General features: G+C 48.9%; 1 protein-coding gene across 1 annotated transcript in view; it reads left to right on the top strand.

Moving 5' to 3' along the window:
* Positions 1–578: 578 nt before the first annotated feature.
* The window catches only part of LOC144143206 (venom metalloproteinase BumaMPs1-like), a 198,650-nt gene continuing 184,664 nt past the window's right edge, over positions 579–14,564 (top strand). The window contains exon 1 of the mRNA XM_077674996.1: positions 579–663. Within this exon, the coding sequence (XP_077531122.1) occupies positions 579–663 (85 nt within the window). The remainder of the gene's footprint in view (positions 664–14,564) is intronic.

The following is a 14,564-nucleotide window of genomic DNA, read 5'->3' on the forward strand; positions in this document are numbered from 1 at the left end:
GTCGATGTCTGTCCCAAAGAGCGATCGTCCCAATCAAAAATGTCTCTGTACGATGAAAGCAGGTGATGTAACGCGCAAGCTTGCGACGAAGGAAGGTCCGACGCTATCATTTTTGCGATGTCAGCAGGGGTGGGCCGACAATTGTTGGAATCATTCGGTGCACCCATACAGGCGTCAATGGACATGGAAGAAATTTGGCATCCGTCCTGGGTAAAAAGCGTGGCCAGCAACATCCGCTCGGGCAGAACTTGGGGCAAAGAACCAAAATTAAGGAAAGGCAGGCTTATTTCGTTGTTGGCGACGGTGACGACAGTGTATGGAAGAGCCACCAGGTGTCGGAGGAGGACGTCGGTAATAGGGGAAACGACGTAGTTGCCGTCCGGAACTGGCGAACATGGTGACAAACGGACGTTGGACTTTGTGTTGGGAAGCAAGCGGACACGTTCTGTGGAGCAGAGGAGCTTGGGAAGTTGGGTGTCCGCAACAGGACCCGTCGGCAGGTCAAGACGAAGAATACCCTTGGCACAGTCAATAGGCACGGCGTTGTCGGTTAGACAGTCAGGCCCGAGAATTATGTCATGGGAGTATGCATCAAAGACGGTGAACACGACAGGATTGTGATGGTCACCAACACCAACCAGAGCGGTGCACAGTCCTTCGAAGGTGGGCGTACGGCCGTCGGCCACTCTGACGACAGGAGATGGGGCGGGCATCAGGAACCTATGAAGGCGGCGGCGAAGGTGGGAACTCATTACAGAGATACTGGCAGCGGTATCTATTAGAGTGCTCGCACAAGCACCATCAACGTCAACGTCAAGCAAATAGTGTCTCGTCGTATTTGTAAGCAGACGATTTTTAGGCCGGGTTGGATATGCCGCAGCACCTCTGGTAGCTGCATTGGCAAGTTTCCCGGACAGGTTCGTGCGTAAGAAGTCGGCGGCGAAGGGCGGCGGGGCTGCGGAGAACGAGATTGGCAAAGTTTTGGTGACGGGAAGCGGCCAGAGCGGTTGCTGTAAGAGCTGCCGGGAACATACTAGGGTTCAGTAACATGGGAGAATTTAATAGGCTGATCGTCAAAAGAGTAAGGGGGGGGCGAAAACCGGAAGCGTGCAGGGGTGTCCATCGTTGTCGGCAATAACGGGCGACAAGACCAACGCGAGAGCACTCGAAGCAGATAGGCCGGTCGTCAGGGGTTTTCCATAGTGCATGGTACCGGTGGCGGTAACGAGGTGGCGCTCATAATGCTGTGGGAACCTATTCCGGGAAAATGAATGCGGAAAGTTCTGGTGGACGTCCGGGCAAGCCATAGCCCACACACGGTGGATGTTAAGGTTGGCGACTTCCTCACGCACCACGGCCTGTATAAGGTGTATAGTCGGCAAGTTATGGTCCTGCCCAAGGGAGTGTACAGGAGCCGGGGCCATGGCCTCGATTTTGTAGCGCACGATCTTTGTAAGCGTATCAGAATGTGGCATCGGGCCTTGGAGCCGTCGGTAAACTGGGAGGCGCTGTAAGATCCGCGCACGATGAGGTTGCTGCGGTGTGAGGCAGCCGGGTGAACTGCGGCACTATGCGGGGGCATTTCGCCTGCTCAAATCGGCGACATTCCTTTAGCACAGACTCAAATATGGCAAACTCTATGCACATAAGCGGACTGAAGGAATTATCTGCTATGCCCTTAAGGACATGCCCAATCTTATCGTACTCTGGCATCTTCGTATCTACTTTGGCACAAAGCGCCAACAAGTCCTGGATGTAGGCATCTTACATATCAGAACAGGACTGAGTGCGTGAAGAAAAATCGTTCTTTCTGGCTATCCGACGGAGAGCCGAATCACTGAATGAATCCAGGAACTCTTTTTCTAAGGCGTCCCAGCTTGTGAGCCTCTCTTCATTGTTTAGGAACCAAGTCCCAGCCGTCTTCTTAAGATCGTAGGCAACATTCGCCAGCATGATTGTCTCATCCCAGCGATTGTGCACACTGACACGTTCGTACATGCGGAGCCATTCATCCGCATTGACGTTATCACTGCAAGTAAAATCACCGAGATCAGGGGGTGAGACACGATGACTATCAGTGGAGTAGATCAGGCTCACCGGGGGGCGGCATCATGCAGCTGTGAACACGTGACGCCCGCTTCGAAGCACCGTAGTTTCTCAAAGTTGCCTGGCGAGCGGTACAGACACGGCAAGTAGCACCTTCACCGCAAGATCTGACGTGGCAACGAAGGGGATGTATTTAGAGATTAAAGGTACAAAAATAGACGGGATAGTAACGACAGACAAGGCAGCTTTGATGTCTAATGTACTGCACGCACACAGACATCAGCGAGCGCCCTCTTCTTCCCCAGCCTATGGGTTCACCTATACCAGAGGGCGCATACCCGCAGAGCAGGGGTTGGCCACTGGTTTGGTTTATGGTAAGGAGACAAAAGACCAAGCCCATGACAATATGCTTTCCATGTACGTGGTGTCGGACCATTCCGACTAGAACGTAATTCTTTCCTTTGTCGCGTACGCCTACAACACGGCCACGCAGACGACGACGGGATTCTCTCCTTTTTTCCGCTCTACAGACGTGAGCCCTCGTGCACTATTGACACATTTTGACGTACCGCGCAGATAAAACCGAGTTCGCACCGATTTAAGAAAAAATAGACATGCCGAAGACTGCCGTCAGCTCGCCCGCTCTCTTGCATCTCAACACCAGCAATACCAGAGGCATAATCAAGACACTTCCACCGCGACTCCTACCTATAGGCCTGATTAACTTGTGTGGATTTGAGTGCTCATCCCCACACCAGGTCTCTCACCGAAGCTTGTTTCAAGGTATCATCGACCTTACAGAGTCATCAAGCAAACTTCCCCAGTAAACTAACTCATCGAACCGGTTGCGCCCGCACCCGACCGCCGACAACGTGGAGGCAAGATAGTTCACGTCAATCGGCTAAAAGTGTACTACGATTCTGTGGTTTCATCGTCACCTTTAGTAGCAAGGATGGGTCCTTTTCTTCAAGGGGAGAAGATTGTAGCGTTGATTATGGACGCGATTGTCGGAATTGACAAATCGTTCATGTAAGTACAATTCCCCATTGGGGGTGTTCGTCATCGTAGACGCCCGACGACGACAGGGCAGAAGCAGGGCTTGGCGCGCGAATCGATGCGGTGCTGCGTTGGGCACATCTTTCTTAGCACAAAAAACCTAGGCTTCTCTGCAGCTCTAACTACTCGCTAGTGAACATATAAACCACGCCTAAATATAATTATAAATATATATATATATATATATATATATATATATATATATATATATATATATATATATATATAGTTGAGAAAATGGTATACGCACGATTAAAAACAAATACAGTGATTTACTGACGTTCTGAAGTTTCGACTGGAGGACCAGTCTTCATCTTGAAGATGAAGATGAAGACTGGATGAAGTTACTGCAATGAAGACTGGTCCTCCAGAAGAAACATCAGTAAACCACTGTTTTTGTTTTTAATCGTGCGTCTACCATTTTCTCAACTATTTGTTGTGGCTCCTAAAGAAGTTTCTTTTACTGCTTATATATATATATATATATATATATACACATTACGTGCAAGCCAGCGGAACGTCAATGGGAACTCCAATAGGACCTAACTACGCCAATTATTTTAATGGCTCACCTCGAATCAAACTTTCTTGATACCCAAAATTTAAAGCCAATGTACTATAAAAGGTATATTGACGACATATTCCTGATCTGGAACACGGTGAGGCGGAGCTCCTCACCTTCAATGAGGCATTTAACCTAGCCCATCCTAGTATTTCCCTTGCTCATTCTTATTCGGAACACAGTGTAAACTTTCTGGACGTCACCGTTACTACCTCCCAAGATCGGTTTCAAAATAATTGTATAGAAAACCAACAGACACGCGGCAGTGTTTGCACTTCCGAAGTAGCGAAGTAGCCTTGTCAGACACTGCAAGACAGCAATACCTTACAGCCAGGCCCACCGGTTTAGGAGAATTTCCTCAAACCAAGCCGACTTTGACTCAAACTGTCGAGAACTCAAGACCACCCTCCTGAATAAAAAATACCAGAAAACAGTTATCGACGACGCTATTGTGCGAGCCAACCAACTAGACCATAACGAAATCTGTAAGAAAAAAGCGCTGAACGTTAACCCGCAAACTTAGTTTTAACCCACTCATCCTCCGCTGCAAGAGTGTCAACCGTACTAAATAAACATCACGATATCCTAGTGCAAAGTGACCGCTTAAAAAGTATGTTCCCCGAACCACCACGTGTTGTCTACCGGCGTAATAAGAATTTAGGCGGCTTTCTTACTAACTCTCGTATCAACCGACCGGAAACTACTGGCTGCATTCGCTGTAATAAACCCCGATGTAAAGTATGCCCACACATGACCACTACACAGCGCGCCACCAGCACAGCTTCAGACTACTACGTAAATATAAAAGGTAAATTTAGCTATTACTCCGCTAATGTCGTATACCTTATAGAGTGCACTGTTTGTAGGCAACAATATATCAGCCAAACTGAAACGCCCTTCCGAATACGGTTTAGTATTCACCGCTCTCATGCAAAAAGCTCCCCTTAATTCCCCTGTCAAGACATTTGAACAGTCCCGGGCATGCCCTTGAATATCTTAAAGCAACGATTTTAGAATCCGCCTTCAAAACGCACTACGACTGCGAGGTTCGGGAATCTTATCTCATTTATAAGTTTGGGTCAGCCACACTTGGGAATAATGAAAGTTACGGAAAACTAACGTGCTTATTCCTGGAATAAAATTGGCGGCCTCATAATTTTTATAACTATGTTCATTAATCCTACCCTTGATTTTCCCATCAGAATTCGCAGAAACTCCAAATACAGCAGCTTTATTAGCCTAATGCGGCTCAACAATGCCATTTGTCCCGGGGAAGGACGCCTCATTCCCACCACCACATAAGAATGTTTAACCATTTGTAATCTATTCATGTTTAACCCTTTGTGATTTTACCTATTTCCTGTTTAGTTGCTAGCTTCTGTGAAATGCTCTTTTGTGCCTCGCATCGATTCTCTTCATCCGCGGGGGGCACACTCATCTTTGCTTCCGCCCCAACCAGTCTCCCAGCCACTGAATACCTTACTGTATACTCTTCCCTTTCTTTTAAAACCGCGATTGTCCAGTTTCCCGCATTGTGTGAACTTGCAGCCCACGCCGCATACCTTGCCTCGTCAAGGCGCAACCTTGAACGCTGCTTTGTTAACACGACCCCTTTCTCTCTCTCGCCCCCCCCCCTTTTTTATTTTTATTGGTTGTTGTTGTAACATAGGCGTAGCCCGACTGTATGCACACTCTCCATTTGCGAAACATTTTCCGCTCCTTCTCACAGTTTTCTGCAAAGCTATATAAGAAATGCGTTCCAAATGTTTGTGAAAGCAAAATAATGTAACTGTACTCTGATGAAGGCAAGTCCCATTGCAGCTCCGTAAGTAAACCTTGTTTGTGATTGTTTTTCTTGTGTATCGGACTCTTTACTTATATTATTTCTGCGCACGTTGTGAGTTTTATCTTTCTCTATATTTATATATACATATATATATTGCCCAACGGACTCAACATACTTAAGCTGCAAAATGTGTACTTTTCACAGGAAGAAAACGCGCGAACCTGGTATGCAAATATTGAATCCACAATGTCGTGATGGGCGGAGTTTCTCCTCCGGTTACTAGCGACCTACCCAGACAGTGATTCCAAGAAGGCTGAGGCTGCCCTTCAAGCTCGAAAGCAGCGTCAGAACGAGAGCGTGGCCATGTACGCCGAATATATGGCTCATGTTTTTATGCGCACTGGCACCTCAATGAGCGACGACACGATGATTCTACATCGCATGCGTGGCGTCAAGCATGACATTTTCTCCGGGCCGATGCGGAGTCGCCCCCAGAACGGTTGCCGATTTCATCCACAAGGCTACCACGACTGAAAGGGTGCTGCACCAAAGGGATCGGCGCTACACTTGTAACGAACCAGTCCTGTCTAGCGTATCCGAAAATGAGAGCCTCTGTCTCCAGAGCTCACAAGGCAGATTGTTTGGGAAGAGCTTCAAAGGTTGCAGCTGCAGCAGGGACAGGTGCACTGGCTCCGCTGTCTATAGCAGAACTAGTTAGGTAGAAGGTAAGGAAGGCTGTGCGGGTACCAACACAAGTTGACGTGTCCAGGCAGGATGAACCCCGCTCCTCATATGCAGCAGCCTTGCGCTAAACCATGAATGACGCTCCTCCTTTTGTTGCCTCGCTCACACCGCAACGTACCCTGGAGCTAACGCCACGTACACCCTACTCGACGGAAACGGCCGCCGGAAGAGCGACCTTTGGTGCACCCCTGACAACTCACATCTCCGCTTCCACTGCGGGGAAGCAGGGCATAACTACCGGACCTGTCTGTATGAGCGAGCTGCTCTGCGTGGGTTTCCGCGCAATGCACCACGGCCGCAAAGCGGACAGGGACCCCCGGAGATCGCGGACACCAGGTCGCCGCAAGGTTTTTTTTGCCGCAACACCCGCAGCCTGGGTCATCATTACCTACATCAATACGCAGTATTTCACAGGACACGTTCTGGCGAAATGCATGGCTAACCCCGTGTATGAATTGATACTAGGGAACATAGCTGGTGTAAGGCATTCGAGCAATCCTGACCGCACATTGCAAGTGAAAGTATCCGAACCCTCAGCTGTAGACGTACCCAGTGTACAATTCGTTGACTCGTCTGCGGACAGGGAGCGACAGAGCTGCCCAAGAAATATCAGCTGTGAAACAGAGCATACCTACGAGCTCCATCACGATCGCTGATATTAGGTGCCAGGAAATGATCCAAAAACAGCGACAAGACAAAGCTCTTGATGATTGTTTCAAAAAGGCGGCGACGGAGTTCTTATCCCGAAGTACAAATTGCGTACACGTATTTAAAGAAAAAAGGATTGCTTTACCGAAGATATTGCTCGGCGTCGAGCCAACCGTTCAAATAGTTGGTCATACCTCATCCTCTCAGAGAGGCCGTCTTGAAGATCGCCAACGAAGGAATCATGTCTGGCCACCAAGGAACAAGTCGAACACTGGAGAGAATTCTTAGAGAGCTCCACTGGTCAGTTTTTTGTGCAGTTGTAAAAAAAATTGTCAAGTCACGCGACGTGTGCCAACGTACTACTGCAACCTACCAACGTAGCAACGTACCAACCTACTGCAAAAAAGAAAGTCGGTGTCGCCGCATTAGGAAATATGCCTACCATTGGAACGCCATTCCAGAAGGTACGGTGGATATTATTGGGCCGGTATAACCAGCCTCAGAAAATAGCAATAGGTATGTATTAACAATAATAGACTTTGCTACCCGGTACGCCGATGCAGTAGCTCTACCTAGCCTCGGCAGTGTCCACGTTGCAGAGGGTTTACTGGAAATGGTTTCCAAGTCGGTTTCCCGAAAGACATCTTATCGGATAGGGGAACCAGTTTCACATCCGGTCTCATGCAGGAAGGGAACAGACTACTCTCTATGAAATTTATGCGTTCGACACCATTCCACGCCATGGGCTATGATTTGGTGAAGAAATACAACGGCGCACACAAGACCACGTTGAGAAGAATGTGCCGAAAAAAAAATGTTTGGACCGTCATCTAGCTCCACTTGTCTTTGCATATAGTGAGGTTCCTCAAGCCAGTCTGAGATTTTCGCCATTTGGACTGATCTACGGTCGACATGTTCGAGGATTGCTGGCAGTATTAAGAGAGCTCTGGACGGAGTACGGGTTGAACGAAGATATTCGTACCATTTTCACGTACGTTGCCGAACTCCGGAACTATCTTTAAGGCACATGTAAGACTCCGCACGAAGAGCTGACGAAGGCTAAAGTCAAACAGAATGTATATTAAGACCACAAAGCAGTTCGAGGACCATTGAAGCCCGGGACCGGGTACTGGTACTCCTTCCAAAAAGCACAAACAAGTTGTTGATGCAGTGGAAGGGCCCGTTTTCGGTTTTCCGCCAATGCAACGACGTTGACTATAAGGTGGATGCGGGAGGCAAAACGAAACTTTTTCACGTGAACATGGTAAAGAAATATGAGGAGCGACCACAGACCACGGCGTTTCTGGCCGCTCCTAATATCATCCAAGATGGAACAGACAGCGAAGAAATACCTTTCTTCTCCGGCAAACAGGAACAAACTTTTGAGGACGTGGGTATTTTCCCCGGGTTGACGCAGGAACAGCGATAAGATGCACAATCTTTGTGCTGCAAGTTTTAAGACATATTCCGACCTCATGGAATGTCAACTGAACCTGACCAGCGCGACACCGGTAAAAGTAAGCAATACACCTTTCCATTCCCGTTCCAAGAACCCATTGAAAATGAGGAGAGACAGAGAGAGAGCGAGGGAAGCTCTTAATTAGAAAACAAAGCGTTCAGCTGGCGTACAAAATCGATTTCATGCTACTCTGTTAGAGGAGGGTGAATAGGAAGAAAGGCTCAATGAATATGAGGGCAAAAAAGAGATGCAAGCTGAGAGAGGGCCCAACGATATTAGGTAAAAAAGGCAAGTGCAAAAGTAACAAAGTGAAGAGATTTAAAGTTTTGGAATTAAGCCACTGTCGCCGAGGTACGAAAACAGAAATTTTAGGTCAAGACGTTGCTGAGAAGAAGTCCAGGGCCCTAAAATGATTTTTAAAGTCACTGGTCCTGGTGTATACCCTATGAGTGCAATGTTCTGTAGCAAGGTTTACCTAGAGTCCGTGTAGGCAGGACAGTAGAGTAAAAGCTACTCGATTGTGTCTTCTAATGCAGAGTTGTTGCACCTGGAATCGGAGATAGTCCAATGCGGAAGCGGCAGCTGTTGGCGTACGCTGCATTAATTCGGAGCCGATGAAGTATTGTTTCTAGATGACGGAGGAGCTGGTGAGGAAGTCTCGACGACAGCTGAGGGTCAAGGGAGTAGAGAAACTTATGGTGGTGTGTAGGATCTCACAAGATTCTGTTCCTCCCTGATAGGGCGTAGCGTGTGGCCAAGGTTGCAGCGTCGTGTTTGGTAAAAAATATTCTTTTTATAATTGGCAGTGTGGCCGTCAGAGGCGGCGTCATCAGCTTTTTGATTTCCTGTTATCCCACAGTGTCCAGACACCCACTGAAACACAATATTGTGCCTAGCCCCTACTGCAAGGTGGTGTATATTGAAAATATATTGAATGGCAAGTTCATATGTGAAAAACCTCCCGTTTGCTTTCCTTGCCCTTCTTGGCTGTGTACTCATATTTCTGCAATAATTTATTGACCCCTCATTTTCCTATCTCCTTAGCATATTTACTCACACACACACTCATTTATATATATATATATCAAATTAAAAATATACGTTTTCAAACATATATATATTTGAAAATGAGGTTCAATCTATGTGGCGCTTGGGCGGCGTCATAGAACGGCCAGCTTCCCCATTGTCATGAGTCAAGGTCCACCCCAGGCAATGACACCCCAGAGAACAAGGTGGAAGCGGAGGAGGAAGAAGAGAGATCGAGGCAGAAGCGGAGGAAGAGCCAGGCACGTGAAAGAGGTACGCTTGTCTTGGGTCCCTGGCCATACGGACATCAGGGGCAACGAGCAAGCGGACCATTTAGCTAATCTCGCCGTCACAGCTCCCATTCAATTCGAAATTCCTAATCTGGCTCTATTTGCATCTGCGAGACTAAGACGATATTGGCATTTAGACGCCACCCGTTCCGATTCACTCTTATCATTTGAAGAGTTCCAACATTTGAAGTACGGGTGGAATGTTCATTTTTGTGGCTATCGGCAATGCGAGGTGACCTTCACCGAGCTGCGCTGCAGGGTACCGAGGCTTAATTTCTATCTATTCAGATCAGAACTTTCACCTACAGAACTATGTGTGCGGTGCCAGGTCCCCGAAACAATCGACCATTTTTTCCTCGACTGTCGCCGTTTCTCAACAGCTAGACAACTGTTTTTGAAGGAGCCGATTGAGAGGTTGGGGTTGACTTTATCGATAACACTTATATTATCTATTGGCGCATCAAAGCTGGGGTTTGCAAGAAGGGATATATATAATTGCATTCAAAATTTTCTTTCTGCCTCAGGTCGTTTGAATTGCTAAGCGGTGCTGATTAATGGGTAATTCGGGTTTCATTAACAACTAAGTTTCCTTTTACAGCCTCTTTCCGTAAATAAGTATATTGAAGTCCCCACGTTTTTAACCGATTTAGCCCTGGCCAATCCCCCCTTGTGGGTACGTGCCAAAAAATTTGAGGACATCATCATCATCATCATCATCATCACACCGGGCTCCCGAACAGCGAAGCCTGGGGTGACCTCGACCAAAGTCACTGACGTCACCACACAAGCCTCGGCAGGAGCGGGTCGATGACTCTTCGGCTCCGGCCTCCCGACGCTCCACCAACCCACGTTTGGCGGCTCCAGCGGTGACGGCTTCGTGCATTCGGTCAGCGGGATCGAACCGTCGTCGTCCGCTACGACGGCCTCCACAACGGCGACGCTACTAAACTGAGTCGCACTACGCCAGGCGCCAACATGGTGACAACAGTAAGCGGATATCAGCTCTTCACGGCCATGCGGCGATTTCGAGCCATGACCTAAATAAGCCTTGCCTTTTGTAGAACTTCTTTCTAGGACATCGTGACGCCGTAAAACAGATTCATCTTAGGAGATTGTTCTCTTTACTCTGGTTTTCTTTACTCTGGTTTTGTTTCGACGTACGTTTGCTGTGTGATAAATACCTTTTGCCAAGCTTGCCCGTGTATTCTATGTCGTTCTTCTTCGCCGGTCAGGACGCGCTACACCCATATAACTCACCACGTTTGGCTTTCCAAAATCCAGACAACACGACCCGAGTGTGAGTGGATTACAAGGAACTGAATAAGCTACTTTTGGACGACAGAGACCCTATTTCACGCATTCACGTTTTGCTCACAGAAATGGGACCACAGACGACTTTTGCAACTTTCGACTTCACGAAAGGTTATTGGCAGTTCCGATGGCCCCAGACTCCTGTGAGAAGACCACTTTTTGTTGAAGGTCCGGCCAGTATAGGTTTGAATATATGCCATTTGGCTCGCTGACAGCGCCAGCAGTCTACGCTCGCCTAATGAGGAATGTCTTCGCGGGAATTCCACGCACCTTTCATTACTTCGACTACGTGTTAGTCGCCACCGAACATGAGACGAGCGCCTATCCGTTCTTCAAACCGTCTTCACATGCATACCAGTAGCCGAGCTCACCGTAAAGCCAAGAATATCACAAATAGGAAGTCTGAAGGTATTTTTAGGGTACAAGATTAGATACCCAAAAATAGAACCCATGGAAAAAACTCAGGACAAAATTCTAGAGTCGAGACGACCTTAGAACAAGAAACAAGTACGGTCATTCCTTGGGCTAACCAGCCGTTATCATCAGTTCATCCCAAACTACGCGAAGGCGGCCAAGCCTTTGACGGACCTGACACGCAAATGTGCCAAAAAACTTAATCCAGTGCACAGAGCAGCATGAACATGCCTTCTCCGATTTGAGACCTTCCGCTACCTTCCGCTCCAGTTTGAAAGCACCAGATTTGCGTAATGGCTCTGTGCTGCGCACCGACGCATCGGATAGGAGCTGGGGGGGTTCAGATGCAAGAGAAAGATGGCACACTGCACCCGGTTTCGTACGCCAGCAGATCACTTTCTCCGCATGAAAGCAAGTATTCCACCATCGAACGTGAATGCTTAGCACTCGTTTTGGCTGTGCGGAAATATCATCTTGTCTTCGGTTCTTGTGTTGTAAAAACGTTTGTCATCCAAACAGACGACCAGCACTTACAATGCCTACACACCGCGAATTACTTCAACAGCCGCGATTCGAGGTGTAGCCTGTGCCTACAGGAGTATTCATTCACCGTGCAGTACATGAAACGTGCGGATGATATAGGAGCAGACTTCATGTGCCGAGTGTAAGGCCGGATATCTGTGCATGCTCCGTTACTGTTTTGGTGACATTTACGCAAGTAGCCCTTGTAGTGTACATAGCATTTTTTTCTTCTCCCTCTGCACCGCACCTCGAACACCGGGGAGATTGAAAGTGTGTGCGTGTGGCTCCGTCCCCAACAACTTTCCAAAGCTGAAGGTAATGCAATGGAACCGCCAATCCCGAAGGGGTATGCCTTCCACTTGAAGAACAGTAGTGTCACGGTTCGTGAGCGCGTGTTAGCGAATGGAAGGCCACGACGACCACCATCGGTCGGCGGAAGTTCGGTGTGAGCTTGGACACCACCGAACGTGATCTGCACCTACTGACGGCGCCCGTGCTACCGCACCGGGAGGTCGCTAGTGAACGCCGCATAACAAGGGCCGTGCCGTAGCGCCAGTCTCTTGTACCCGGCACCACACCGGGCAACCGTGCCTTGTGCCAGGGCGTGTGGTCATGAGCCCTCAGGCGGGATCGCCATCGGTTCGAGAGGGGCACCCGTCGGGGCCACCGCCGCTCCCGGCCTCGATTGGGACTCCGGGCGTGGGGTCCGTGCAACTGCGCCGTGCCGCCTCGTGTTCCTGTTGGTCTGCGCAACTCGGTCGTGCCCCATGTAGTTCGAGTGACGTCAGCACGCCCAAACGGGACCAGCACGACATTGACTTCAGGTTATTGTGACTGGAACAACACATGTCAGCCCAGTCCAGATTGCACACGTACGGGGTGCGTTCGCTACAATCGCGGAACTGGGACTTGCGCGGGACTGTTTGAAGGTGCAGAACTAAAGTCCGCTACTTGTTTTTCTACTTTTGCATTCGCGTTTTCCGCGTGTGTCGACGTTTCTGTTTCGGCCCCTTTTGACCCATTGGAGCCGGGTTCGCAGCGTAATACAATGCTCCTACGTTTCCTTTTCGTGGTGTGGCCTCTGTCGCCATTGACACCGTCTGCACGTGTCGTAGTTCACACCACCGAACCGTGAGATCGTCACAAAGGGTTTGCGAAAAAGTAATCGCTTATGCGAGCCATGGTCTGTTTAACGAAGAGGAAAACTACTCAGCCTCTGAGAAAGAGTGTTTCGCTATTTTTCGGGCCATGTCAAAATTTAGGCCAACGTGTATGGCACACAGTTCAAGGTAGTGACCAACCACCATGTGCTGTGTTGGCTGGCCAAGTTGAAGGACCCCTCTGGCCGCCTTGGGCAATGAAGTTTGCGTGTACAGGAAATCGGCATTACAATATTCTATAAATCGTCCATTAAACACACCGACGCTGACTGCGTGTCTCGCACCTCCGTCAACCCAGCACCTCAAACCTCCGACGAAGAACGCGTTCCTCGAGTAATGATGGAGAAAGACATAGCCGCTCAGCAGCGTGCTGACAACGAGTTACGCTTCAATATCGACTACCTCTAAGGATGCAAGCTCGCCGTTGCTGAGGCCTTGTGAGCATCACAACTTAGCAGCATTCAGCCTCAAAAACTTTATTCTGGTCAAGAAAAAATTCAATCCCAGGACGAAAACGACTTATCGCCTTGTCATCGCCGCAGACCTTCGTGACAAGAATTTGGAAGCATATCACCATGACCCGTCTTCCGGTTATCTTGGCACAGCTCGCACTATAGCAAAAATAAAGGCGAAGTACTACTGGTGCCGCCTTGCAACCGATGTGTCCCACTACGCCCGGAGATATCTTGACGGCCAGCGACGAAAACCACTGCCGATGAGACCCACGGAATTTCTGCAGCCGATCGCCGTCCTATCAAGCCCCTTCCAACAGATTGAAATAGACCTTCTAGGCCCGCTCCTTACGTCACGACCCGAGAATAAGTCCTAATCACGGCCTTTTTCTGTGGAACATATGCAAGAAATATTGCCCTACAGCAAGAGGGATCACCGAAGAGCGACAGCGTACCACCTCCAAACGAACGGCCTAACGGAACGTCTGAACAAGACAATCGCGCATATGCTGTTTATGTACGTCGACATTAAACATGAGACATGGGAAGAAGTCGTTCCGTATGTCACATTGGCGGCTATCCAGTAAACTACGCAGAAGCCACTATTCGAGTTTTTCTACGGAAGACGGCCGACTACAATGCTTGACGACATGGTTCCGCATGTAGAAGACGACGACCTCAACGCCAACGTCCAAGGATACCTTCAGCGTTCAGAGGAGGCCCGCCAGCTCGCTCGAGTTTGTACAACAGAACAGCAGCTGGTCGATGCCGGACGCTACAAGCTCCGATTCGGAGACGCCGAGTACCCCCCAGGGGATAGTGTATGGGTTTCGACTCCCATCCGAAGACCCGAACTGAGTGAGAAGCTTCTGCGACGCTATTTTGGACCTTAGCAGATTCGACGACCTGTTAGCTAACGTACCTGCGATGAGATCCCCTACGGTGATTCAGGAACATCCCGACGACGCGCACGCCCCGAAGTTGTCCAAATGGTTCACCTAAAACCTGACTACGCAAGATGGCAAACACTCTTGTTGTTAGTTCTGACTGTCGCTTCATTTTAGCATCGGGTCGATGTACTCTTAGAG

This window comes from Haemaphysalis longicornis, unplaced genomic scaffold, assembly GCF_048455015.1.
Source record: "Haemaphysalis longicornis isolate Haplotype H1 unplaced genomic scaffold, Haemaphysalis longicornis Haplotype H1 scaffold_6, whole genome shotgun sequence".
In the NCBI taxonomy this organism is placed as follows: Eukaryota; Metazoa; Arthropoda; class Arachnida; order Ixodida; family Ixodidae; genus Haemaphysalis; species Haemaphysalis longicornis.